Source organism: Cygnus olor, chromosome 1 (genome assembly GCF_009769625.2).
Source record: "Cygnus olor isolate bCygOlo1 chromosome 1, bCygOlo1.pri.v2, whole genome shotgun sequence".
Lineage (NCBI taxonomy): Eukaryota > Metazoa > Chordata > Aves > Anseriformes > Anatidae > Cygnus > Cygnus olor.
Window position 1 is genome coordinate 33133693 of NC_049169.1, and position 25662 is coordinate 33159354.

General features: G+C 36.7%; 1 protein-coding gene across 1 annotated transcript in view; it reads left to right on the forward strand.

Moving 5' to 3' along the window:
- Nucleotides 1-25662, forward strand: part of ARID2 (AT-rich interaction domain 2) — a 104942-nt gene that overhangs the window by 57134 nt on the left and 22146 nt on the right. The window contains 14 exon segments of the mRNA XM_040551684.1: nucleotides 618-751; nucleotides 1567-1785; nucleotides 4509-4576; nucleotides 13380-13446; nucleotides 13529-13779; nucleotides 14914-15010; nucleotides 15087-15296; nucleotides 15667-15834; nucleotides 16825-16900; nucleotides 19881-20015; nucleotides 20480-20679; nucleotides 21044-21973; nucleotides 21976-22582; nucleotides 22584-23877. Coding sequence (XP_040407618.1) covers nucleotides 618-751; nucleotides 1567-1785; nucleotides 4509-4576; nucleotides 13380-13446; nucleotides 13529-13779; nucleotides 14914-15010; nucleotides 15087-15296; nucleotides 15667-15834; nucleotides 16825-16900; nucleotides 19881-20015; nucleotides 20480-20679; nucleotides 21044-21973; nucleotides 21976-22582; nucleotides 22584-23877 — 4456 coding nt within the window.

A 25662-nucleotide genomic window follows, 5' to 3' on the forward strand; every position in this document is an offset into this window, starting at 1 on the left:
CTGCCACTGTGTACAGTATATCAACCTTTTTTTTTTTTCTGAAAAGGTTTAAAGGGATTTCCAATAGTCATTAGTTGCAGCTGTGGCTCAGAATTTCTGACCTTGAATTACTGCCTTCAGTATATCTACACTCTCTTACTCTTGTGTAATAGCTAGGATTTGATATACTGTTTTTCTTTAGGTCAGGAGGAAGGAAGGTTTTTTCTGGACTTGACCTCAATAAGTATATTGGTAAACTGTACAGAGTAACTTTTGCAATGCTTTGACTTGCAGACCTATCTGGGGAAGCTAACGCAAAATCTGATTTGGAAAAAATGGACCTAGTCACAAGAGAGCTCAATGGGTTGTGATTTAGCTAGGAAATGCTGTTGAAAAATATGAAGAAAGTGGAAATATAAATCCATAATTCCACATATCTGCATCCTCTGTATCACCTATTGTCAGTCTGACTCACGTTTTATGTTTTATGCCACTTTGACTATTGTTTCCAGTAAATCTTCATGTTTGTACGATTTGTTTCTTTTGGCAGCTCATCTCTTGAGGGATATGAAGGATTTAGTTATACTATGTATGTTAAAACCTATGCTATTTTTTATTTATTATTATTTTTATTCCAGTTATCTAGAAAAGTATGAAAAAGTCCATCATTTTGGGGAGGAGGATGATGAGGTACAACCAGGCAATCCAAAGCCACAACTTCCCATTGGTGCAATTCCATCTTCTTATAACTACCAGCAACACAGTGTGTCAGGTAAATTTTTGAGGAAAAAAGTTTTGATTTTTTTTCCATATATATATTGGAACAAGCTACAGTGTATTAATAAGTTCACAATAATATTAAAACCATCAAATGTATAGGTCACTCAAATTGTTAACTTAATACTTCAAAAACCTTTCCATTGTGAGCCAAAATAAAATTAATGAGTATGCATAAGCTATTGCACTTCTTTCCAAATGTTTCTCTTTCTAATTAGCAGGGCTCAAAAGTTACTGTTCTTGAAACAAGGTACCTTGAAAATTTACAGATTTTGTTTCCATCATATCAGTCATCTCTCTGCAGAGCCAAATATCTGAGTTGAGCATATGATTAATTATGCTTTAAAATCTGAGGAACAAAGCTCATGCATAAGAAGCCAGAATCAACCCCATTGTAATTTACAGACCAAAGTATCAATCTTGAAAAGAACCAATAAACACATCGGAATCTCGTGGACTCTGTGGAAGGGATGTGTAATTTGTTGTGTAGAAAGTGACTCCAAATGATATCCTGCTTTAATTAAAGTTTGCATTTTCAAAGCTTTTCGTTGGAAGAACATATTGCAGTTTTGCATTCTGGAGATGTTGAAGGAATTAACATCTAACTAGAAAGGTACACAACTAGGTAGAATGTGTTCAACATTTTGGCCAAAGACAAATGGAAAAATAAATTGAATACTGTAAAAGCAATACCTTATTAATAAACTAATTTAAAAATAATCATTCATAATAACATTGCACAATATATAGTTTGAATATTAATTAGTTTAGCTGTGAAAACATTGTTTTAATTATTTTTTTCTTATTTAGATTACCTTCGTCAAAGCTATGGGCTGTCTATGGACTTTAATTCACCAAATGACTATAATAAATTGGTGCTTTCACTGTTATCTGGACTCCCAAATGAAGTGGATTTTGCAATTAATGTATGTACTCTTCTTTCAAATGAAAGCAAGCATGTCATGCAGCTTGAAAAGGACCCTAAAATCATCACATTACTGCTTGCTAATGCTGGGGTGTTTGATGACAGTAAGTATGTGACAACATTTTTGCAACAGAGTCAATACCTGTTTGTTGCATCGTTCACAATCCTTAATAACCAAAACATTTGTAATTTATTGCACTGTAACATGCCTGTATCTAGTTTTCATTTTTACCTCTTCCACAAGTATTGTTTATATCAGACGTGGAACATTACAAATAACTTTTCAGTTAGGTAATTTAAAGCAGGGTTATTTAACATTTTAATGAAAATTAAGAATTAGTTTTGTAGTGGTACAGTTAAATTGTTCAAGTTGCTCAAATTTACAGCATTGGATTTCCATTGCTTGTAGTGTGCTACTGCTTTCTTCTAAATTTGTAGGAACATACTGATTTTTCATATTTCTTTTCTAGTGGCAATCCCAAATTAAAAATTAGAAAAGGGCAGTCTGTAAACTGACCCATTAAGATCTTATCCTGTCTCTTTGCATTTAACTGCAGTGAAATTCAGAAAACAAAACTCAAGGGATAAGAAATACTTGATTTGTTAGCACTTCATTTTTTAAAGATAGTCTATTCCATCAAAATACTTTACTATGTGAAATAAATTCTTCTGTTTGAGCTGTTCAGTGTGGCCTCCATGCCAAGGTGTTCCTTGTTAATTACTTGTCTGTCTTTCTGTCAAGGAGAGGGGAAGAAAAAAAAAAAAGAAGGTAACCCCAAACCATCCTAAAACTCATAAAAGCATAGCTCCTATCTCATGGTGAGGAGGAGGAATTATTTACTGGTTTTATGTACTGATTTTTTTTTTGAGTTTTACAATAAGAAATAGCTGAAATGAACATTTTTAGCTAAATATGTTTGTCTGCTACTACAGATGATCATATGTATTTGTTGAGTGTAAATCTGCTTTGCATGTGTAAGCACAAACATAGTATGGTATGTCAGAGTTTCTGTTTTAAAATTCTGGGGAAGAATCTATGCTAGACATTGTACACTGTTTTTATATTGTTTAAATGAACTTTTTTACATAATGATTTGTAGCTCCCCTCCCCCTCAATATTGCATTAGTGTCTTCTGACTTCTCACTTATGTTTGTGACTTGTGCCCATGCCCTTCAGTTACGATTAGATATTGATCATTTAGGATCTGCATCTACCCCAGTCACAGGAACTTGCAAAGAAAAATATTTGAAGGGAAGCTAAAGTGAAACATAGCCCACCACGTTAGTAATTCCAAGGATGCTTGCTCTCTAGATTTTTTGTTTGCCATCACTCACCATTCCTTTGATGGAATCCTTTTATGGATTTAGAAATTTGTAAATAATTAAATTTGTGTTGTTATTTCATGATCTTTTGGACATTGCAAAGGTGGATGGCATTTTTTCAAATTCTTAAATTGGACTCAGAGCACAGGCTTGTTCATAGCTGGCCCCTACTTGTATTTCTTACATTGAAAAATATTTGAGTGACAATAGTGACAAAAGGAGTGACAAGCATGTAATGGGCTTGCTCTTTTCTTTCTCTGGGGAAACCTTCATTTTTGTCTTACTCGATACCTCTAGAGATTGTCTTCTGGATAAATCCAGAGTGTGTTCTAGCAGCATTAGGAAGACTAATTAAGACAAACTGGGAGAAGAAAAGGGGGATGCTTACGTGTTTTTGCAGCATGGATTTTAATTTTTCAGTTTGAAATACTTATGTGCTTTTGTGCTATAAAAGGTAAATTGTCAAGTTTGGTGATTAAATGAAATTTGTAATTAGCAAACTAAGTATGAAAATACTGTCATGATAATTTCAGGTGTAAATAAATGATAGCTGATTAATTTTATTTAAATTTTAATGTGTGTTTTAGATTTGGCTTGTCTATAATTAAGGTGTTACCATTGTTAGTAACAATATTTATAATGAAGTGTTTCTAGGTAACAAGAAAAATGTTTTCAGCTCCTCCCCTCCCCGCCTGCCCCAAATAGTTTGAGATGGCAATTACATTGTATGCAGTAGGACAGTGCCAGGGGTTTGAGGAGTGTCTAGTACCTACAATTTGAAATGCTGCTTAAGTCTTGGTTTGGTTTCTGTAAGAGCTGAAAGCTGATGTAGTCTTGGAAATTAGATTTTTTGCATTTTGCTCAAAACAATAAAACATTGGGAACCAAAATATTTAAGTATAACTTTACCTGTCATTAGTTCATTACAGAACTACTGCAAGACAAAGCTTGGTTTTAGATAGACTGAATCTTATCCTTGCTGCTTTCAAGCAGTAATGATTAGAAAAGCTGTGTTGGTGGCTCCATCAAAAATCCAAGAACACTCATTACGCTTCCTGTTTAAATATTGACTTTCAGTTGAGTGCTGTCAAACTATCACTGCTACTCTTCTGTTTTTTGGAAAACATTAATGGGACTTCGCTTAACTATTAAGGCAGTGTTTGCACATGGAAACTAGTTGTTGACGTGTCTCCTTGAAAAGAGCTCTGGAAAAGTTTCCCATAGTTTTTCATTTCATTTCATTTCATTTATTTATTTATAGGGTTCCCAAAGTAGTACATTCTTTAGTTCTAGTTGTTCTGTATTTAAACTGTAAAATTCCAGTAGTAGTTAATTACTATAGAAATTTCAGCAATATTATACAATTTAATGCAGGATTCTTTTAAGGAGAAGGAGACACTGGAATAGTCTATAGTGTTGTTGAATCTTTATTTAGTTTGTGGATTAGTAAAAAGTCTTAATGTTCAATTTTTTTTTTACTGAATTCTGCTTTTTATGCTTAAAGCTTTAGGATCATTTTCTGCTGTATTTGGAGAAGAATGGAAGGAGAAAACTGATAGAGATTTTGTTAAGGTAATTTTAAAAATATTAAATTATTTTGAACTGGATATGGCGGGTATCAAATCCTTTAAAAGGAAGAAAAATAAAGATATACTAGCATGGGTGTCTTGAATTACTCAATCTTTTTCCTTTTGTTTAAATATAGTAGGACACTAAATCACAGCTATCATAAAATGCTTGGATAAGCAGGAAGATAAGTATTTAGAAAAGATAGGTGTAGGCAAATGGATAAAGAGATTCCATGTTTCTTTTTATAAAGAAAACTAATATGTGAAATGGAAAGGAAAACCTTAGCAAGAGAAAAGAATGGTGATCTTTCAATTAAAAAGCAAACAAACAAACAGAAAACAACCACCAACATGCTGGATTATGAAAATCGGGACCATGCCAAAAGAAGCATAGGGCAAATTTCATTAAGTTAGAAATGTTGTCAGTTTGTTTCAGTTAGTTTTTTTTATTCACAAGGCTTTTTTATCTTTCCACTAGAGGGCATGATGTACTCTATTAGTAGTGAGATGAGGTTAAAAATGTAAGAGAAGTTCCTTTGTGTAAATGCTTCCTCCTTACTCTGGACGAGCATTTTGAAGTGAATGAGAGTCTAAATGTACTGTTATCTGAAGGAGGTTTCACATTTCAGCATATTTGCTGTAACATACAGCAACTTCCATAAATAGAATTTCAGGTGAAAATTTATGAGGCTAAAATAGAGGAAAGCTAGATTAGAATATATGTTGCTAATTTATGTTTTTTATTAAGTGAAAATGTGAAAAGGTGACCTGATGAGTTTCTTAAAAACTGATAGCCAGTTTTCTGCTCAGTTTCTTAATCTTCTCACGCACTGAAATGTCTTCCCAGTGTATAAAGATATATTAGTTATATATTATTAATAAGATTGTTATTATAGAGATGGGATTTTTTAGGAGCTCTTTCCATTTGTCTTTTGTTTTCTTTTTTATGTAACTTGATTTTGGGACAAGTTGGGCAATTGCAAGTGTTAGTGATAAATGATAAATATTGTTGAAATGTCAATGAATAGATTCCCTAACCATAATTTCCTAAATAAAGTTAACAACAAAAAAAGGTAAGCTCTCATTTTTGCTAGTATATGAACTTGTAAACATGGTTCAAGTGTACTGAAGGTAAGCATAAAAAATAATTCTTGATAATATGTTACCTTTTCCAGTGGGGAGTATGTCCAGAGTACTATAGGTTGTGTGTGTTTTTTTTTTTAAGGACTTAACACTTCTGTTTTATCTTCACCCTAAACTGTCACAGACTGTTGCTGATCTAGAGCAGCAACAAGTACCATGTTTAGATCTATAAACATTTAAAATTGCACAGGATTCTAATTCATTATATGTTCATTAATTATATAAACGTAAGTAATTGTGATAGATAAGGACAGATGGTTCTGATAAATGTTTTTAAGCAAGCGTGAAGTAGAACCGCTGTAGCTGCAGTAAGGTTTACTAATAAGAGACTTGGATACTCGCCAAGCTCTATTTTTGAGCCCTACACCACATATAGTACCACTCTGTAGTGAAATACCGCCTAAAGCATGTCAGAAACTTAACACCACAACTAAAAATAACTCTTAATGCCAAGAATCCAGATTTTTCAGAACATCTTACTTAAAGCATTTGTTTGACCCCACTACTGGAAGTCATTTATTTTGTATTGCAGCTGTGACTGTATCAAAACAGAGGAAGCATTATGGGAGCTTCCTGACATAGAATGGAGATACTTGGCTGGCAGGGTAGATATGGTTATATCTGTCTTTTAAATCGGGTTTTACAGCTTTAACGTTAATAGAATGGCTATTCAGTGTGTTGTGCTCCCTCTCTTCACAGTTCACATTATCTTTTTAAAAATTCTTCTTGGTTTGTTTTTATTTTACTGCCAGTTGTTTGTTCAGTTTCCTAAGGTTATCAATCCAGTCTGTTCCTCTGCTATAGTGGCAGCAGATTAGACATTGCTGTAAAGATGAAAACAGAAAAGAACAGAAAAGAGTTTTTAAACAGAAGGAAAAAAGTGCAGAATTATGTATCGCAAGAGATAGTAGGGGATAGTATAGTGATGGCATGAACATAGAAATGGTAGAGATTAATAACAAGTACTGGGAAAGAGCAATTTCTTAAATTTACAAATTCTAAGCTAGTAGGAATTGAGTTGGTAGAAATTCTTGAGTTTATAACCATTATCTTTATACACTAGTTGATTTTTTTTTAATTTGTTGGAGTTTTGGTTGGTTGGTTTGTTTTTGGCAGAGAAGTATTAGAAATCTTGAAGCTGTTTTGAAAATGATTCTCAGAGTTAAATTTAGGATTCATAGAAGAAAAATAAATTTGGGTTCTTGGTAATTAAATGGTGATTTAAGTGTTGGTATGTCAGTTTTATGCAAAAAATACTGAACTCTTCCCAATCTTCGTTAGCTGAAAATAGCTTTTCAAATGCAATAGACAAAATATAAATGATCAATGAGGGATGTTCAGAACACTTGATGTTTCATCTATATACCTACACTTACTGAAGCAACTTTTTTTCCAAGCTTCTTCTTCTGCTTACTAAAATACATGAACATAAACTTGGAACTTTTGGACTTTATAGAGGCATTTAATTTCTATATTTCAGTATCTTTATAAATATAATTGGGGCCATTTCAGAATTCTGTATTTATACTAAAAATTGTCTAAGTTTTTATTTAACATTTGCTTAAAATTAACTTGATTTAATTTTTGGTCTCTTAATCATATTAGAATTTTTAAATTACAGATCCAAAAAAAAATATAGCCATGTGTTTTTTTCATTATTTTTTCTCATTCTTTTACTACATTTTAGCTCACTCTGAGTAGTACAGCATCATTACCATTTCTCCCACCTTTAGCTATCTAAGTCATTACTGTTGGCTATTTGGTATTCAGGCAACTCTTTTAGTTCTCTATTCATGTATCATAAAGAATTTTTCAAGTGTTTCAGCACCCATAGTTTGATTTTTGTATTCTGCTCTCCTCCAGCTTTGACTTAAAACCATTTTACTTTACATATCCTCTCTTTCTGAAGAACTCTGGTACTACTTATTTCTGATATTGCCTTCGTTTAGCTGAATTACCTTTCCATTGTCATCTAACTATATATATTACTAGTATATTTTCACTTTGATCCAAAATGTGATGGTTTTTAGTCTGTCTTCTGCATATTTTGTGCAATGGTTAACTACAGTAAATTTCCTTTAGATTTTATCCATCTTCGTTCCTTAGTCAGCATTGATCAAGCATTTTAGGAGCAAGTAGAAAGCTCTGTGTGTTAAACAGTTTTATTACTGCTGCTGTTTTCTCTTTTCTAAACGTACCTACTTCGCTTTCCAGAATTCATTGTAAGCCACTATCATTTTTCGTAAAGCTTCATAAATGGTTAACAGTATCATGATTTTTTCAAAACAGTCTTCTGGTTTGGTAATGTCATATCCACAAACAAAAGGGCTTAAATCTTTGGGTTTGTCCTTTAGCACCACTAATATTCCAGTTGAAGGTGAAGATGAATAGCAGTGTATTTCTTTATTTTATACTAAACTTTGAGAGAATCAGGTTTTGTTTCACTGTTTGCTTGTTTGTTTTGCCAATCCTCACCACATTACAAGTTTCCCAATCTTCTTTTGCACTTACCATTATATATAGTGCTGGATACGTTCTTGCTTTGTACAGTGCTTCCCTTAAAACTGAATCAAATATCTTTACTAATCAGTGAACATGAATGCATGCATACTTAATCTCTGTTCCATTAGCTGTCAAAATCTGAGTATCATTTTAATTGTGCCTGCTGTTTTCCCTTATAGCTATGTTAATTTCTTTCTTTCTCCCTTTCTGAGTTTTCCTGGTCCTGAAAATAGGCTTAAATCTGTATTTACTCAGAACAACAGGATGTCCTTCCTTAAGTTCTTTGACTTCTGGTGCCTCTTCTGGCTGTGGAGTTCCAAAGTCTATGCTTATGCAATTTCCGTGCTTCCTTTATTGCTTTACATAACGCTTTTCTTCTTTCTTTTTCTTTCTTTCTTTCTTTCTTTGTTTCTTTCTTTCTTTCTTTCTTTCTTTCTTGTGTGTGAAATCAGTTTGTTGTCCAACTCCTTCCTTTGTGTACGTTTAATATTCATTTACTATGCATTTATTCTTTGAGTCTGTCTCACATAATGTGTAGGGAGAGATCCTTACAAATTTACATGCCTAAAATACTTTTCAAATGTCACTTTCTTGTCTCTTAGTGATCCATCAAGCTGTCAAGCTCAGACTTGGCTCCACTTGCACTCATATTTTTCTTGGACAATAAGTAGTCATGATCATTGCTGCAGTACATGATTTGTGAACTCAGACATCCATTGTTTTTTACAGACAGTAATTTTGTCAATCTGATTTTCGGTGAATTATGTGTAATCCTGTGTATCTTTTTCCAGAGGAATTTGTCTATTGACAGTAATCAGATTGTGCATGTGAATCAAGTTCTTTAACCCTCGTCCGTTATCTCTTATCATCTAGATGTCACATAGTCAAGTGTTACTTGAGTCCAAGTTTTAGCTTTATGTTCCAATTATCAGTATTATATAATGACCTAAAATATTTATATAGGGATAAATGTTGATAAAGAGATTCAATTTCTCTTCCTTCCTGTTTGTTTCTGTTGATACGTAGTATCAAAGTGCAGCTGTCCACACCTCTTCTTAGGGAAGTAATAACTGCATGTGTTGCTTGTTTTCTTGCTTCCCTGTCGTTTTTCAAAAGAATGCTCAGGTTGATCTAATCCATTTTATTGCACTCTTGACTTTTCTTTGGGAAAATAAAAATGCTGGCATGTTTGCCTTGTTCTTTTCTCACAGATGGATCTCAAACATATGTAGGTTATTTAATTTTGTTTTCCACCTTGTCATTCTCTGGTCGTCGTGTCCCCCCCCCCCCCCCCCCCCCATACTTTTCAGGGATCTTTTTTCCATAGGCAGGAAATGAATGTTGAATAGGCTGAGAGCAATCAAGTCAGTCTACTTAAGTCCAAAAATCCTCTTCCCTTGTAAAGAAAAGGAATAGATGCAAGATCATTCTGAACTTAAGATGTCTCAACGTCTTTACTCAGGAGTACAAGATGTAGGTAATCCTAGTGCTGTAGAGGAAGAACTGTTGTTTGGTTGGTTGCTTTTTTTTTTTTTTGATCATTTACTGTCAAGACGCTTGATTTCCAATGTGAAGATCTGTCTGAGATATGGAAACATCTATACTTCACCAGAATCCCAGTGGATAAGTTTCAGAACAAGGTGCTATTCTTTGTTAATTTGTGGTTTTCTCTACTATGTTTTTAAAATATTTTTGTAATTAATGAAAAATCCACATCAGCTGTCTATGGTAAAGCTTTAAGGTGTTCTGGAGTTCAAAATACTGATAAAAACATACCAGGCTTCCATCTGTACATTCAGCATTTGTTACAAAATGCTTGTCAACAGCTAGAGTCTTAGGGAATTCTGTCTTCTCTATAGTTAACAGTCCATTTCCAAAATTATTGCTTTAAATACCAGATGTAGTAGGTTTTGGCTTACCTGCTCAGATTTTTGAACATTACTGATAAGTTATTTAAGTTACTGGCTTGTTGAATGGAAGATGTAGCTAATGTTTCCTGAGGTTGGTGGTTTGTTTTTGACCTCCCCTAAGAACTAGGGCTGTGCGTCTATCTGAATATAGACCAATATTTGTGTCTTTGTATTAAACAGTACAAGAAGTGAGTATTCTGGTCCAGAGCCAGACTGGTTCTAGAAGCACAGATGAACTTACTGCTGACCTTCTGATTGTGAAAGCATTTCTCTAAACACTCCAAGTCATCCACAAGGCTGTTGAGGTTGTGCTAGAGTGGCTGAATCAGTTTAATTCTTTTCCATATCCTCTGTAGAAACATGCTTTTCTACAGTTTTTTGGATGAGTGAGTAGGCTGAAGAGAGTATGGTCTGTCACAGGTTACCTGCTTGGACATCTGGTTTGAATCTGTATGTTTTCAGCTCCCTTCCTTGTTCTGGTGTATCAAGAGTCTGGAAGGATTTCCTAACAGATTTTTGTTCTGTGAGGCGCCGTGCTCTTCTGCTCTGTCTTTCTCCTGAGTTAGCTGATAATGTACTAAGCAAGTACGAAAATACAGCTCCCTCTGAACGTCACAGCTACTTCCACTAGGACTGAAGTGATACCACTGGAACTTTTGCAGAATGCTTGAAATCTTAAAATCTGCAAAGTGATCACAGGAAGTTTGACTTACTGCTGCGGAAGACATCTCTCAGTTGCTGAAACACCCCTGATAAATGCTGGCTTTGGGAATGTAAGCCTACAGGTTTTAGTGAGCAAAAGGCCCTGGGACACTTCTGCAGGTAAAAAAAAAAAAAAAAAAAAGCAGTGTTCTCAGTGAGCGTGATCATCTACAGTGATAGCATATGTAGGAATAAACACAAAGGAGAAATATATAATACAACTTAATTCATTCTGAAGTTGTGTTGTCTGTATGTTCATGCCCAGATCCTCCAGATTCTCTTCCTTAGGGCTTTAAGAGACCTTCCAGATCTCTCGGATTTGGAGTAACTGAGGCTGTGGGGGCACACGTGCTATCCTGGTGTGCTTTTCGCCTACGTAATAGCACTTGTGTATGGGTAATCCTGAGGCAAAAAAACTCTCTAGTTTTTAGCAGATAGTATCTTATGTTCACAGCAAGACTACATAATGAAACAATTTGAAGAGTAACAGTTGCATAAAGAGATTTTCTTCGGTCCTGTGGAATCTCTCATTTTAACTTGCAGAAAGAAGCTGTGTTCTCTTCTTTTCTGAAAAAGATGATCCTATCCTACCTGACACCTATTTCTCAGTTGGTCTAGCAACTAGAGTGGGTCTGTTTTATTTTGTGTGAGGCGAGATGTGTGCTCTTCCAGCAGTGTATTTCTGTCCTCATCTTTAGCCATAGGACTTCGAGGCTTTATCTTCAGCAGTATCTGCTGTGTCTTCGTCTGCAAAAAATCAAAATCGTCATTTTCCCGCTCTTTTGAGAACATGCCTTCTAGATGGAAAAAATTAGCTCCTTTGAGACTTTTATTGCCAGAGGTTTTAAATGTTTCACTTTGGACTGTAAGCTGAAATACTAAGAGGCAAAAAGTGGGTTATTGGAGGATTCAGCTAGCAAAATGTGATCGTGCTGTTTTAAACCATTTAACATGGGACAGCATTTTTAACATTGCACTGTAATTGACTTTGTCCTCTTCCAAAGAGGTTCAGGTTAAAGACGAAGACTTTAAGTATCTCTGCTCAATATTCACATAATAATAATAATAATAATAATAATAATAATAAATCCTTAACTGATTAAACAGCTAATCCTTGAGGCTTGTAAGGTTTTTCTTTTAAGTAGCAGTGAAATTTGAAGGATTATTGTCTTCATTCCTTTTCCCAGAAGGAAACATCCTAAAGGAACGTGTATGTTTCCAGATAATATATTTTATATGCCCTTTAAAATCATGACTGAAACCTCTTCCCTAAATGCTATAGTCTCCTTCTTTAAAAGGAAAAGCAGCTCAAAATGAAGTACATTCTGCAAACTTTATCTCCGTGCCTTGGTCTTCTGTGGGGTCTTGATGGTAGCCTCAGTATTAACTAGAAAAATCTGTTTATCACAAACAGTAGGAGGCTAGATTTTTATCTAGCTGTTCTTGTCTTGGCTAAAATGAGGTAATAATCCTTTCTGTGCAAGTCAGCCTCTTTACTAAACAGCACTTGGATGTCATTTAGCAGCATTGCAGTGAAAAATAAAATTCTTTTCCTTCCAATTTAGAAAATCTGTAGTATTGTATTTTTCAAGAAAATAATAGTGTCAAGCTTGGTATGAATGCTGTAATTTAGTAATTACATTTGCATAGCAAAATTTCTCCTGCTGTTCAGCTGGTTGTACCATCCTTCCCTTTTTATCAAGATTTATTTGTGCTTTTATTCAGTGTTCATAACCAGAAGAGTAGCTCTGTTTCTTTAGTGAGTCAAAGAAATGTATACATTACTCAAATGAAAGTTTACATTTTTATCTGATGTATACATTTGAATATATTATATATTTTTAATCTTTAGTATACATTACAGTGTATATTTTTATTAGCTTGCAAACCTTTGATTCCTTGATTGATAGTTAATTTCACCAGGCCAAGCAATGTAACCGTTTACAGATCAGGCCATATTTGTAAAGTAATTTGAATTCTAGTCTGCTGAAGCTTTCTGGCTTGCGTTTATTTATAAAGGTTTTTGGTGGCGGTGGTTTTGCTTCTCTCTGTTCATTGATTTAAGGTGATGTGGAGAACATTTTAGAAACTTTAGAAAGTCTCTCCAAATAGAAATTTTAGCTGTTGGACTTTGGGCAGGAGCTAAGGTTTACTGAAACTGAGAGGAATCATCTGCCTTATGAGTTCACTGCTTGTAGGAAGTGAAAGAGAATGAGCTCTACTTTTTCCCACTTACTGCTGGATTTGTAATGGTTTGTGGAAGAACACCCATGTAGTTTCAGTAGCATAGGTTGAGGGTACTGTTGGTTCATCACGAAAGCGTACTTCTGGTACTTGTGAAAGGAAGAGCTTCCTCATGAGAAGTACTGAACATCTTGCGTATCGTTCTGTGAGTGAAAAGTTTGATACTATTAGATAAGTCAAGACTCAGGGCACTAGGAAATTTTAAAACCATAATCTTTTCCTATTGAAAAGTATTTTAAAGTAATAAAAATAATTCAAGAAATATAATCCCCTAGAAATTAAGTGTATTTCTAATTTTTTCTTCAGTTTTGGAAGGATATTGTTGAGGATATTGAAGTACGTGACCTAATTTCTGACAGAAGCAAATCTCAAGGTGAGAAATTTGACTAAACTTGATACGGGGTTTGTAAATACAGCAAAGGAAGGACTAAATTATCTATTTATTTACTTTGTAGAAATTCCATCAGAAGATTGGATTTGGGAATCCTTATTTCATCCACCTCGCAAATTGGGCATTAATGATATTGAAGGGCAGCGGGTTCTTCAGATCGCAGTGATTTTACGTAATCTTTCTTTTGAAGAGGGAAATGTTAAACTTTTGGCAGCTAATCGTACTTGTCTTCGGTTCCTGCTACTCTCTGCTCACAGTCATTTTATTTCTCTACGGCAGTTGGGGCTTGACACGCTGGGAAATATTGCAGCAGAGGTAATGTGCTTCAAAACAGAATAATTAAAATATCATTTGATAAAGGCATTACTTAATGTTAATTAAATGAATTACTTTTCCTTGATCGTTGGATGAAGCAGTAAATAAATCATTCTCTGAATTTGTAAATAGCAATTTGAAAGCAAGTATTCAAGGCCAAAAGTAAAATACAGGCTGTATGTGTTTTGCTTAAATAGATTCACATGGAGAAGACTGGTTACATGGGGACATACAGGATATTCATACTGCATAATTTTCAGTTCCGCAGATGGAAGAAGGGAACTAGCTCAGTTTTGCAGACTATACACTAGCTTGCTCACTTTGTACTTCCTTTAGTTATAATTTTAAAGCAGAACATTTGAAAAAGGGGGGTGGTAGAGGGTTTTGTGCCACGTGAGAGCAGGCACCGGTATGGTGCTGGGTATACTGCCTGAATCATGAGACATCTTTTTCTTTTCAAAGAGATATGAAAGTAATGTACTGTTTCAGGTTGCCATATCATTGTGCAGATAAATTGTGCAGAATTACAGGGAGTTATGTTCAGATATTCCTTTTATTTTTAAATATAACAGGTACATTTAAATTAAATGGGTAGATACCAGAGTATGAGACTTCAAGTATTGGTCCACTGCTGCCTGTCTGAGGAAGTTTGTGTTTTCATTTACTATGTATCCAACATCTCTTGAACAAGAAAGAATGTTCTTGTTACGGTGTCTGAGAGCTCTGATAGAGAAGCAGAAGTGGATACAAGTAGGATGAACAACAGTGGTAGCCTTTGGGAAGGAATGCTTGTTCCTACTTGAGTTCTGTTCTTTGGTGGATGCTAAAATGTATTTGAGTATGCTGTTAGCTGCATGGAAATAAGTTATTTTCCTTGTTCTGAGAAAAAATGTAAATTAGACTGCTACTTCAGAGTAGAAGAGGAAGAGGGGGCTAAAAACCTAGCTAAAGTAAAAAAAAAAAAAAAAAAACACAACCTCACAGGGTTCTGTTTTTGTGAACGCAAGTGCCATTTAGCTATGCTCCATTTAACCACTTTTGAATCTTATGTTTTGATGTACATATTTAAGGATTTGAACTGTTAGCAGTATATGCATAGTGTTAGTCATATTTTTTTTTCTCTTTTCCTATCAGCTTCTTTTGGATCCTGTTGATTTCAAAACTACTCATCTAATGTTTCACACTGTTACAAAATGCCTCATGTCAAGGGATAGATTTTTAAAAATGAGAGGTAAGATCTCAAGCTATTCTTGTTGCTGTATTAGAATTGAAATTATTGCTGTTAAACTATTTTTTTTTTTTTGCAGGCATGGAAATCTTGGCAAATCTTTGTAAGGCTGAAGATAATGGTGTCTTAATTTGTGAATATGTGGATCAAGAATCCTACAAAGAGATCATATGTCATCTCACGCTGCCAGATGTGCTGCTTGTAATCTCAGCACTTGAGGTGCTATACATGCTCACAGAAATGGGAGAAGTGGCCTGCACAAAGATTTCTAAAGTAGAGAAGAGCATAGGTAAGGCAGAAGCAAGACAAAATCTACTACTCTCACCTATGTAGGAAAAAAAACTTTAGAATGTGTTGCGTTCAGTGGTTAAAAATGTGGCTTGCTTGTGTGTGTGTGTTGCGCACAGCTCAGGGATAGATATTGCAGTAGTAAATTTTACTATAATCTCTTTGTCTGCAAGAAACTGATGATGATAGTAACTATGGAAGCTAAAATTATTTTAAAATTTTTATGTCAGTAAGAAATTGTGTAAAACCTACGGAAGCATGCGGAGGCTTTTCTTTCAACACGTGACAATTTTAAAGCAAATCAACATGTCCCAGCAGCATTCATTTGTCTTGTCCTAATGTCATTGTCGATTTTGCGTTTAATACTTTAGATACATTAGTATGTCTGGTTTCTATGGACATCCAGATGTTTGGACCTGATGCGCTTACTGCTGTAAAACTCATTGAACATCAGTGTGTTAACCAGCAAGGAGTACCTGATGTCAGACCACCAGTAATGGATCATGGTTCTTCACAGGCCCATGCAGCAGGTGTCCCGGGTTAGTATCACTATGAGAGAAAATACTCTTCTACAGAGTTTCCTATGTGGCATGCATGATTTCTGTCTTTTGTAGGCTTCTAGTTGATTTACATAAATAAGTATAGCATTATATATGGTGTGTGTGTATATTATGTATATGGTATATATAATGCTATACTTACTATATTATATTATATATGTGTATATATATGCACACACACACACATACATGGATATATATATATATGGTATTGTGGTGGTTTCACCCTGTTGGGCAGCTAAACTCTACTGCAACTGCTCTCTCACTCCTCCCCTTCAAAGGAAAAGGTGGAGAAAAATACAGTGGAAATGGCTCATGGGTTGAGATAAGGACGGAGTTTGCTTACAGATTGCTATCGTGGGCAAACCAGACTCAACATAGGGAGTATACCTCAAGTGCATGCAGGATGGAACAGAGCTATTCATTCTGCAGAAAAAGGAGGAAGAATCAACATGACAGATACTAACTTTCATGTCCAGTGTTTCTGGAATGGGTTCAGATACTTCTGTGGAAGTGAGTGGAAAAGAATGTGACTAAGGAGATGAACAAGAGTGAATGGAAGGAACCAATGTGACATTGTAACAAAGCTGGTTACTTTAAACTTGTTTCAACTTAGGAGTTGGAAAATTACTGTGTATTTGTGCCTGTTCTTGTGGAGTATCCTGTCACTCTTAAATCATATTCAGTACTCTATCCTTAGAGTTAGCACATGGATCATGATCATGAATCTGGAAGCTGTCCTTCACACTGTGCTTGCTTCATGATTGCACTTCAGTGGTGTCCCTGGCCTTGGCCTGCCCTGCTTTGTTTTGGTAAACTGGTGCAAATCTGTAGTCTTAGTCCACCTCTGTGACTTACCTTAGTTGGAAATATCCAGTTTACAAGCATAGGAGAAACTGTACCAGTGATAGTCATGGCTTTGAAAATCATTTGCTTCATTCAGCAAATATGTTTTTTCCTTCCCCACAGCCTCTAGAGCAGCACCACATGTTGCTCCACCACCAGGAATAGTAGAAATAGACAGCGAGAAATTTGCGTGTCAGTGGTAAGTGCATAGCTCTATTCAAATACTTAAATGAAGAAGAAAAACTATTCATGTCACAGATTTTCCTAGCTTGCTTCTATTCACTGTTAGACTGTTTTTTCTGAAAAGTATAAAGTAAAACCATTCTGTCATTGCTTTGAAGTAGCATGAAAGAAAAAACTCAACCAGAATGTTCACTGTTGGACAGTTGATGCTTGAAATTAGTTGTTTTCTCTCTTTGAATATAATTTAATTTAATTTAAGCTCCTGTGTTGATTGTATATATTTTTTAAGCTGTCAGGCAGCATTATCTGTTTCATGAGTGTTTTTTTCAGGTAATGTCACCATATTACTGCACCAATATAGAAGTAATCCTCAAATTATGAAGCTAGACCCTGCAAAACTCTCATGTGACCATTGTAAATCTCAAGCAGGTTAAGGAGTATTAAAGCCTCCCCTCCAAATTCTTTTGCTTCCACCTAACACTGTTGTTGATTACCTGCCAGATAGTGAGAAAAAAACTGTTCTGCCAGTGGTTCTTACATGGGCTGAGAGTGATCTATTCACATTCTAAGTATTTGTATTAATCGGTTCTTGATGGCCCTTTCCACTTGTGCTGCTCGACACCTCACACGTCCATCTTAACATCAGACAAGAGCCTTCAAAACGAAGTGGCTATGATTTGTTAAAGCTTAGTGCTTCTAGCTCATGATGTAGTTTTACTCATTTTTCCAGCGAAGTATCGATTGGATGGGAGAAACATTGAAGATTCTTGTTGGTCAACTGATGTTGCTCTTATGCTGTTGTTTGCACTCTGTGTAGTATTATTATACACTGCTGATAGAACGAGAAATTTCATGTTTAGATACTTAAACAGGGATACCTGGCGTTGGGATCAACCACACTTCAACTTAGCCATCTACAAGTCGGTTTCTAGACAAAGCTTTTTCCTAGGCTGCCCTTTAATTAATGGAGGGGGAGATTCTCCCACAGTTAAATTAATTGATTTCACCTGCCTAATTTCTGACATGAGAGATTACCTTCTGGTGCCACCTTTTCTTTATTAACTGTAGAAAGCACTATACATCTAGCTTTTAGTAGTAAAGTTTTAGGCAAGGTGAATTCTGTGCTCTAATAAAATGTAAAGTGGAAATTTCAGCTGTTAAAATAAGTATGGATAGGAAACCATCTGTAACTGCAATACCATCAAATGACAAAAGATAATGAAGCAGATGATATGGAATAATACCGGGAAAATTTGGAAGGTCTTCCTTGTTTCTGAATCCATGTGCAGTGTGCTTCTACAGCTGTCAGTGATGATTTTGTATTTAATTTTCTTCCAGTTAGTCTTAGTTAGGTATGAATTAGTGAATACTAAAAATTAACATCTATTCCTAAAGATTCTCGTTAAATACTGACTGTGCTGCCCCCCCCCCCCCCCCAAAAAAAAAAGAACACAGAAATGCACTTTTTTTTTTAAATTCAAATCCAGAGCAGAGACTAGCCCCTTCTAAACATTTTATCGATGCTGACGTGGAGTGTCTTACATTCATACAAATTTTCGTGGTGTGTTTTGGTATGGTATTACTAGAATGACTAAAAGAAACAGGAAGTGAGTAAATTATAATGGTAGAGTTTTGGAAAGTTACTGCCTCTTGGAAGCAGCAGAAAGAAAACGTGTCTAAGCTGTCCTTCCTGGATATATTATAAGCCAGCTTAGCCTGGGTAGGAGTCTTCTTGTAAAGCCACGTGCGTGTGACAGTGAAGCGCTAATCGCAGTTCCCGTTTCACCATTGTAAGTCCTGACCTCCTGTTTGCTGCTTGTACCAGTGACACTGTGTCAGCCTAATGCAACATATCCAGCTGGACAGTCATTTGTATATGCCAGGTTTAATTAGTACCTAGGCTTTCTGTTACACAATGTGGTCTCAATTTTTTGTAATAAAATTATAACGAAACTGCAGGAGAAATGGCGGTATACTTGCACGTTACTGAATATGAGAGAGCCCAGTTTAAAGACTATAAATCCTTTGCTCTTTCCCTTTAAACATTTAGCTCTATGGGGAGTCTGGGACTCTTCAAAGGAGAATGCAGTGCAGCTTTCCAAAGGGTTAGCACTGTACAGTAAATACTGACAAGTTTAAATGTATTTTTGTTCTGTCTGAGCCTATATTCTAGTATCGGTATTCGAGCATTGTGGGAGTTGCTACTTATCTCCATTTACTGCTCGGGTTGGGCTGTTCACATGCTTCTGGACTGGAATAATGGATCTCAAAGAAATAAAATTAATCAGATAGAAACTGCTGCCTTCTCTCATGGTTTCCTAGTTGGGAATCGGATGGTCTCTGTGTTTGTAAAGATTCTGTAGGAGACACAAATACCTTCCTTCCCTGGAAGCTGAACATTAGGCAAACAGTCTGTTCAAGGATTTTGTGATGCCTACATAGTGTGTGACTCCTGGAATTAGTGTTCGTGTCTGTGTATGAGAGAGTCCCCAGATTGATGTGTTTTCTAGCTCTGTTTTTTCTTGTATTTTAAATTACAACTGCATTTGCAGGTCTAAGATACCGTTTTTGATGCAAATGTTGAGTAGATTTCTGATAGAAATTCTTGATGAAGAATTAGCTAGCATCATCCATCTTTTGATAAAGTAGAGTCATAAAGAAGTAAGTGTAGAGCTTGTGGGGAGGAGAAGTCACCAAACAATGTGTTTGTTGTGTTTCTGTATATACAATAAAAAAGGCGTATGTAGGGACTGTTTTGCATATTATCTATGTAAGTAACATGTTTATTATAAAACTGAGTGTGTAGCCTAGGAGTCCTATGTGTCAGATCATAAGCAGTGAGAAATGAAAGTATGAAACACACATTTGACAAGACAGTATGTGAAATGCCATTTCCCATGTTGTCATAAGACCTCTAAATTCTCAGATACACAGAAGTGTTTTAATGGCGGTGCTGTCTCTATGTTTTGCTCTATGGTCTATTTTTTCATCTTCAGGTTGAATGCACATTTTGAGGTGAATCTTGATTGCTCAGTCTCTCGAGCAGAAATGTACTCTGAATACCTCTCTACCTGTAGTAAATTAGCTCGAGGTGGAATCCTGACATCAACTGGATTTTATAAATGTCTGCGGTAAGACAAAAATTTATGCAACAATAAAGAAACAATTGTATGTGCTCAGTATTAACATGTAGCTTTAGATTTCTTGAGAAAAAATCTACTGAGTTGAGTTTGAAAGACATGCAGTTTGAATTTTAATTCAATAGAACTCATTTATAGTTTATTGATATTTCAGTCTGTTTCAGGATCTTTAGTAGAGTTACTTCTATAGCCCTTTAACTTCTTTCCCAGGTAGTTTTGGAGGTATTGTAGTTTTTACTCAGCTCATTCAAAATCTTGGCTAAAGTCAGGTTGGCCTGTTAGTCCTCAGTGATTGAATACTTCAAAGCTCCTGGAGAATTCTGCTGTATTGCAATGATGCAGGCAGTAGCGCAGCTACTGTGCACATAAGAGTAGTGTTTCATATTAAAGCAAAAGCATGGTAAGAGGATTGAGTTACTGTGTTTACTAACATAGATTTACGTTGTGTTTGGCAGAACTGTCTTTCCAAATCATACAGTGAAGAGAGTAGAAGATCCAAATAACAATGGTCAAGCACATATACATGTGGTAGGAGTGAAAAGGAGAGCTATACCACTTCCCATTCAGATGTACTATCAGCAGCAACCAACTTCGTCTACCCCAGTTGTTCGGGTCGATTCAATTCCTGATGTGTCGTCTTCTCCTTCGCCAGCAGGTTTTTTAATTACTTAAATATAAAGTATTTTGCATTGATTCTTAAGTGACAGTAAAAGGAAAAACGTTACTGAAACTATTTTGCAAGCGCTAGAAGTAGGGACAGTGTGGTTTTATTCATTGTATTCATTTTATTCAGTAGCGTTCTGAATAGTATTACTGTATGTATTTGCATGCTATCTAATATTTGGCATGTGACCCATAAGCTTGTCAGCAGACAAACCATTGTTGCTGCATCATTAATTCAGATACAATATGGCTTTATATAGAATTATAAATTCAGGCCTTGGGGTTTTACAAATTCCTTATGTTCATGTTTTGAACTAATTTTTGCTTTCAAACTTTCACCTTGTTTATTTCAATAGGAATCCCACATGGGCCACAAAGCGTAGGAAATCATTATCAGAGGACCCCTATTAACCAGTCTTCAACTTTGACAGCAACACAGATGTCTTTTCCAATTCAAGGTGTTCATACTGTGGCACAGACTGTTTCTAGAATTCCACAAAACCCTGTTCATGCACAGCAGCAAAATGCTACAATGACTGTTATACAGAATAAAGGCCCAATACCCTGTGAAGTAGTGAAGGCCACAGTAATACAGAGCTCTGTCCCCCAGTCTGGGGTTCCTGTTACTATTGCTGTAGGAGGAGCGCAAGCTTCTAATCAAAATCACAGCAGTACAGGACCACAGCCGTCTGTTGCTGTTGTTGGTTCTCAGACGTTGCTTCACCACCAACCTGTAATTCAACAACAGTCTCCGCTGCACGCAGTGGTACCAGGACAGATACCTTCAGGCACTCCTGTTACAGTAATTCAACAAGCTGTACCTCAGGGTCATATATTTGGCAGAGTACAAAACATACCAGCATGCAGTTCAACAGTTTCACAGGGTCAACAGCTAATCACCACATCATCGCAACCCGGGCAGACGTCATCTCAGCAATCTTCTACTGGTAACCAGCAACAGGACACAGTCATCATAGCACCACAGCAGTACGTCACCACCTCTGCTTCTAACATTGTTTCTGCCACCACCGTTCAGAATTTCCAAGTAGCAGCTGGGCAGGTGGTCACAATTGCAGGCGTCCAGAACCCACCCACCTCTAGGGTGGGCTTTCAGAACATCGCACCAAAGCCATCCCAGCAAGGTCCACCTAACGTACAGCAGCCGATGCAGTCGCAGCAGCAGCCGCAGCCACCACCGTCCCAGCAAAGCGTAGTGATTGTAAGCCAGCCAGCTCAGCAAGGTCAAACGTACGCACCAGCCATTCACCAAATAGTGCTTGCTAATCCGCTTCCATTCCTGCTGGTCAAACTGTCCAGTTGACTGGACAGCCAAGCATTACTCCATCTTCTTCACCGTCCCCAGGTCCGGTTACAAATAATCAAGTCCCCACAGTTATGTCATCTTCATGTACCACTTCTCAGTCGCAAGGACCCCCTCCTACCGTCAGCCAGATGCTTTCTGTAAAGAGGCAGCAGCAGCAGCAACACACACCAGCATCGTCACAGCAACAGGTACAACAACCGATACAAATGCAAGTTCAGTCCCAACAAGCTAACGCAGGAGTTGGCCAGCCTAACTCTGGTGAATCTAGTCTGATTAAACAACTGCTTCTTCCGAAAAGAGGCCCCTCCACTCCAGGGGGGAAGCTTATACTCCCAGCTCCGCAGATTCCTCCACCTAACAATGCAAGAGCTCCTAGCCCTCAGGTGGTTTATCAGATGGCCAATAACCAAGCACCGGGTTACGGAGTTCAAGGACAGTCTTCAGCTCAGCAGCTGCTAGTTGGACACAAAAATGTTCAGCTGGTCCAGGGTGCAATCCCGCCCCAAGGGGCAGTGCAAACAGTACCCATTTCTAATTTACAGATATTGCCAGGTCAGTTGATCTCAAACAGCCGCAACGATTTTCCAAGGGACTACTGGCAACCAGGTTACGATAACAGTTGTGCCAAATACGAGTTTTGCTACTGCAACTGTGAGTCAGGGAAACGCAACTCAAATCATCGCTCCAGCAGGCATTGCAGTGAGTGGAACACAGACAGTTGGGCTCCAGGTGCAAACGCTTCCAGCTACTCAAGCACCTTCAGCTGGACAATCACCGTGTACTGCTGCTCCCCCGTTCAAAGGTGATAAAATAATTTGCCAAAAGGAGGAAGAAGCAAAGGAAGCAACAGGTTTACACATTCACGAACGTAAAATTGAAGTTATGGAGAATCCTTCCTGCCGAAGAGGAGCTGCAAACACCAGCAATGGGGATGCAAAAGAAAATGAAATGCAGGTGGGAAGTCTTTTAAATGGGAGAAAGTATAGTGACTCCAGTCTACCTCCTTCTAACTCAGGGAAAACTCAGAATGAGGCCAATCAGTGCTCACAAGTCAGTAATGGGCCGTCATTAGAAATGGGTGAGAACGGAGCTCCTGGAAAGCAGAACTTTGAACAAATGGACACGCAGGAAATTAAAAGTGATTTGAAGAAGCCCCTAGTTAATGGAATCTGTGATTTTGATAAAGGAGATGGTTCTCATTTGAGCAAAAACATTCCAAATCACAAAACTTCCAATCATGTAGGAAATGGTGAGATATCTTCAGTGGAACAACAAGGGAATTTGGATGCCACGCAGCAAGATACTGCCAAAGGTGATCAAGGGGAGAGAATTTCTAATGGGCCTGTATTAACTTTGAGTAGTTCACCTGTTGTAAGCGGTACACAGGAGGCTGCAAAACTGTTAACCCAGCAACTTAGTGGTACCAACACTGATTTACCTAATGGACCTCTAGCTTCAAGTTTGAATTCAGATGTGCCTCAGCAACGCCCAAGTGTAGTTGTCTCACCACAATCTACAGCCTCTGTTATACAGGGGCATCAAATCATAGCAGTTCCACACTCAGGACCTAGAGTGTCCCAGTCTACCCTGTCATCCGAAGTTCGGTCTACTAATGGCACAGCAGAATGCAAAACTGTAAAGAGGCCAGCAGAGGATAATGACAGGGAAACTGTTCCAGGAATTCCAAATAAAGTAGGAGTTAGAATTGTTACAATCAGTGACCCCAACAATGCTGGTTGCAGTGCCACTATGGTTGCTGTGCCAGCTGGAGCGGATCCAAGCACTGTAGCGAAAGTAGCAATAGAAAGTGCTGTTCAACAAAAGCAGCAGCATCCAACCACGTATATACAAAGCATGGTCACACAGGTATGTCGCAGCGTACTTTTTACGTTTATTCCAACTCTGATTCTGACTAAGACTGTGAAATAATATGTCTCAAAATGTAAACTCGGTATCTGTTGCGTAGTATTTAAAATATTCGGAAAATGATGGTTTGCGTTCTTGCACAGACTAAAGTCCTAATAGTTTGCATACTTTGTTGATGTCATTGACAGTAGTGGTATTTCAAATAGCCTGTAGCTTCATAACACGCAGTAAGGAAAGAACTTCTGTTCACTGATTTCTTCCTTAAAGGATTTACTGTTCTGAAAACAAAAATGAGTTGTTGTACAGTCTTGTAAAAATGTCAGTATTGTTCTGCATTTTATTCTTGGTCCTTACTGCTTATGGGGGAGCGAAGATGTGTTTTGCAAGGTAGTTAACCACTGCAGCTGCATCTGCCGGCCGAAATGAGCATGTAAACTTTTGTTTAAAGGTGATCTTGAAAGGCTTTCTTCAGAAGTTCATTACAGTCAGGAGAAAGTTTTGTTTCATAAATGTGTCAAAATATGTGTTTGTTTATTACAAAGTACTTGTAATGTTCATTTTATTGATGCAAGTATTCCTTGGCTTTTTTATTCTGTTTGAAAAACTTTGGAGAGGGCCATTTTTGACTGTAACTTTAAAACAACACAAACAAAAACCACAACGTTTTAAAGTAAGACTTCCTAAGACTGTACTAGAAATGAGCTATGTCCATCATTTTCATGAGTATTACTGCAAATAATCATGTTTGAGACTATTCCAGTCTCAAGATTTTATTTTGGCTTTGTACATGGACATAAAGTCCCTATCCAAAAAACCCTTCCTAACCTGAATAAGAGCAAAAAGAATGGAATATGAGGTGTGACAGTCACCGAATTCTTCCAGACTGTACAGAGAGGAAATTTTGAGTGTATGTTAGTGCTTTTTGACCTTGAGGCACAACTCTTCTTTCATTTATTTTCCTTTTTTGTTCGGTTGGTTTGGGTTTGTCGTTTTTGAAGGCATAGGGAGTATAGGCCTTCTAGACTTAAACAGAGCTAGAGCTCAGATTCAACAAGTGATGGCTAGTGCTACTTCTTTTCTGTGTCAAGCTAGGTTTCTGTGGAAAGAAAACTCTTTCAAGTTTCTGTCATCTAATTGTCAGAAATCAGGACTAACAGTTAACAAGTTTTTGTTCCTTTTTTCTTTTAAACTTATTACGCAGATGTGTTTTTAAAAACATCTTTAAAACCTCGGTGTTTACATGTGAATTTATCAGACAGAGGTCTGTATTTTTATGATGCATTATTTATCTTTGTTCTTGCTAGAAATGATTAGACCAAAAGGAAAGTGTCTGTCGGTAGCACAGGGAGAATACACTAGATAAATGGCAGATTTTCTGCAGCGTGGACGTATTAGCTATGCCTTGTTTTTTTTTTACAGTGAATGTCTTCAGCTATTACACAGTTTCAATTTCTGTAATGGCTATGCTAAGGGTTTATCTGGAATAGAAAATGGTATGGCTATGTCTTTGGAATGGAATAGCTGTTACCTGCGGTTATTTATTCCCTGGACATGTGGCTCTCAAGAATTTGCAGCTGGTTCTCAAATGGCTACTGAGCTATTTGACTTTCCATTTTTTGAGGAGAAGGGGGGGTAGTACACCTAATGATTTCCTTTGTATGAGATTACCTGTTCTGTTATGAAAACAAAGGAGAAAAAAAAAATATTTTCCATGCTGAAAGTTTCTTAAAGGATAGGGAAGATACCCTGTACTTTTTTTAAATACACTGTCATTAATACTTTCTC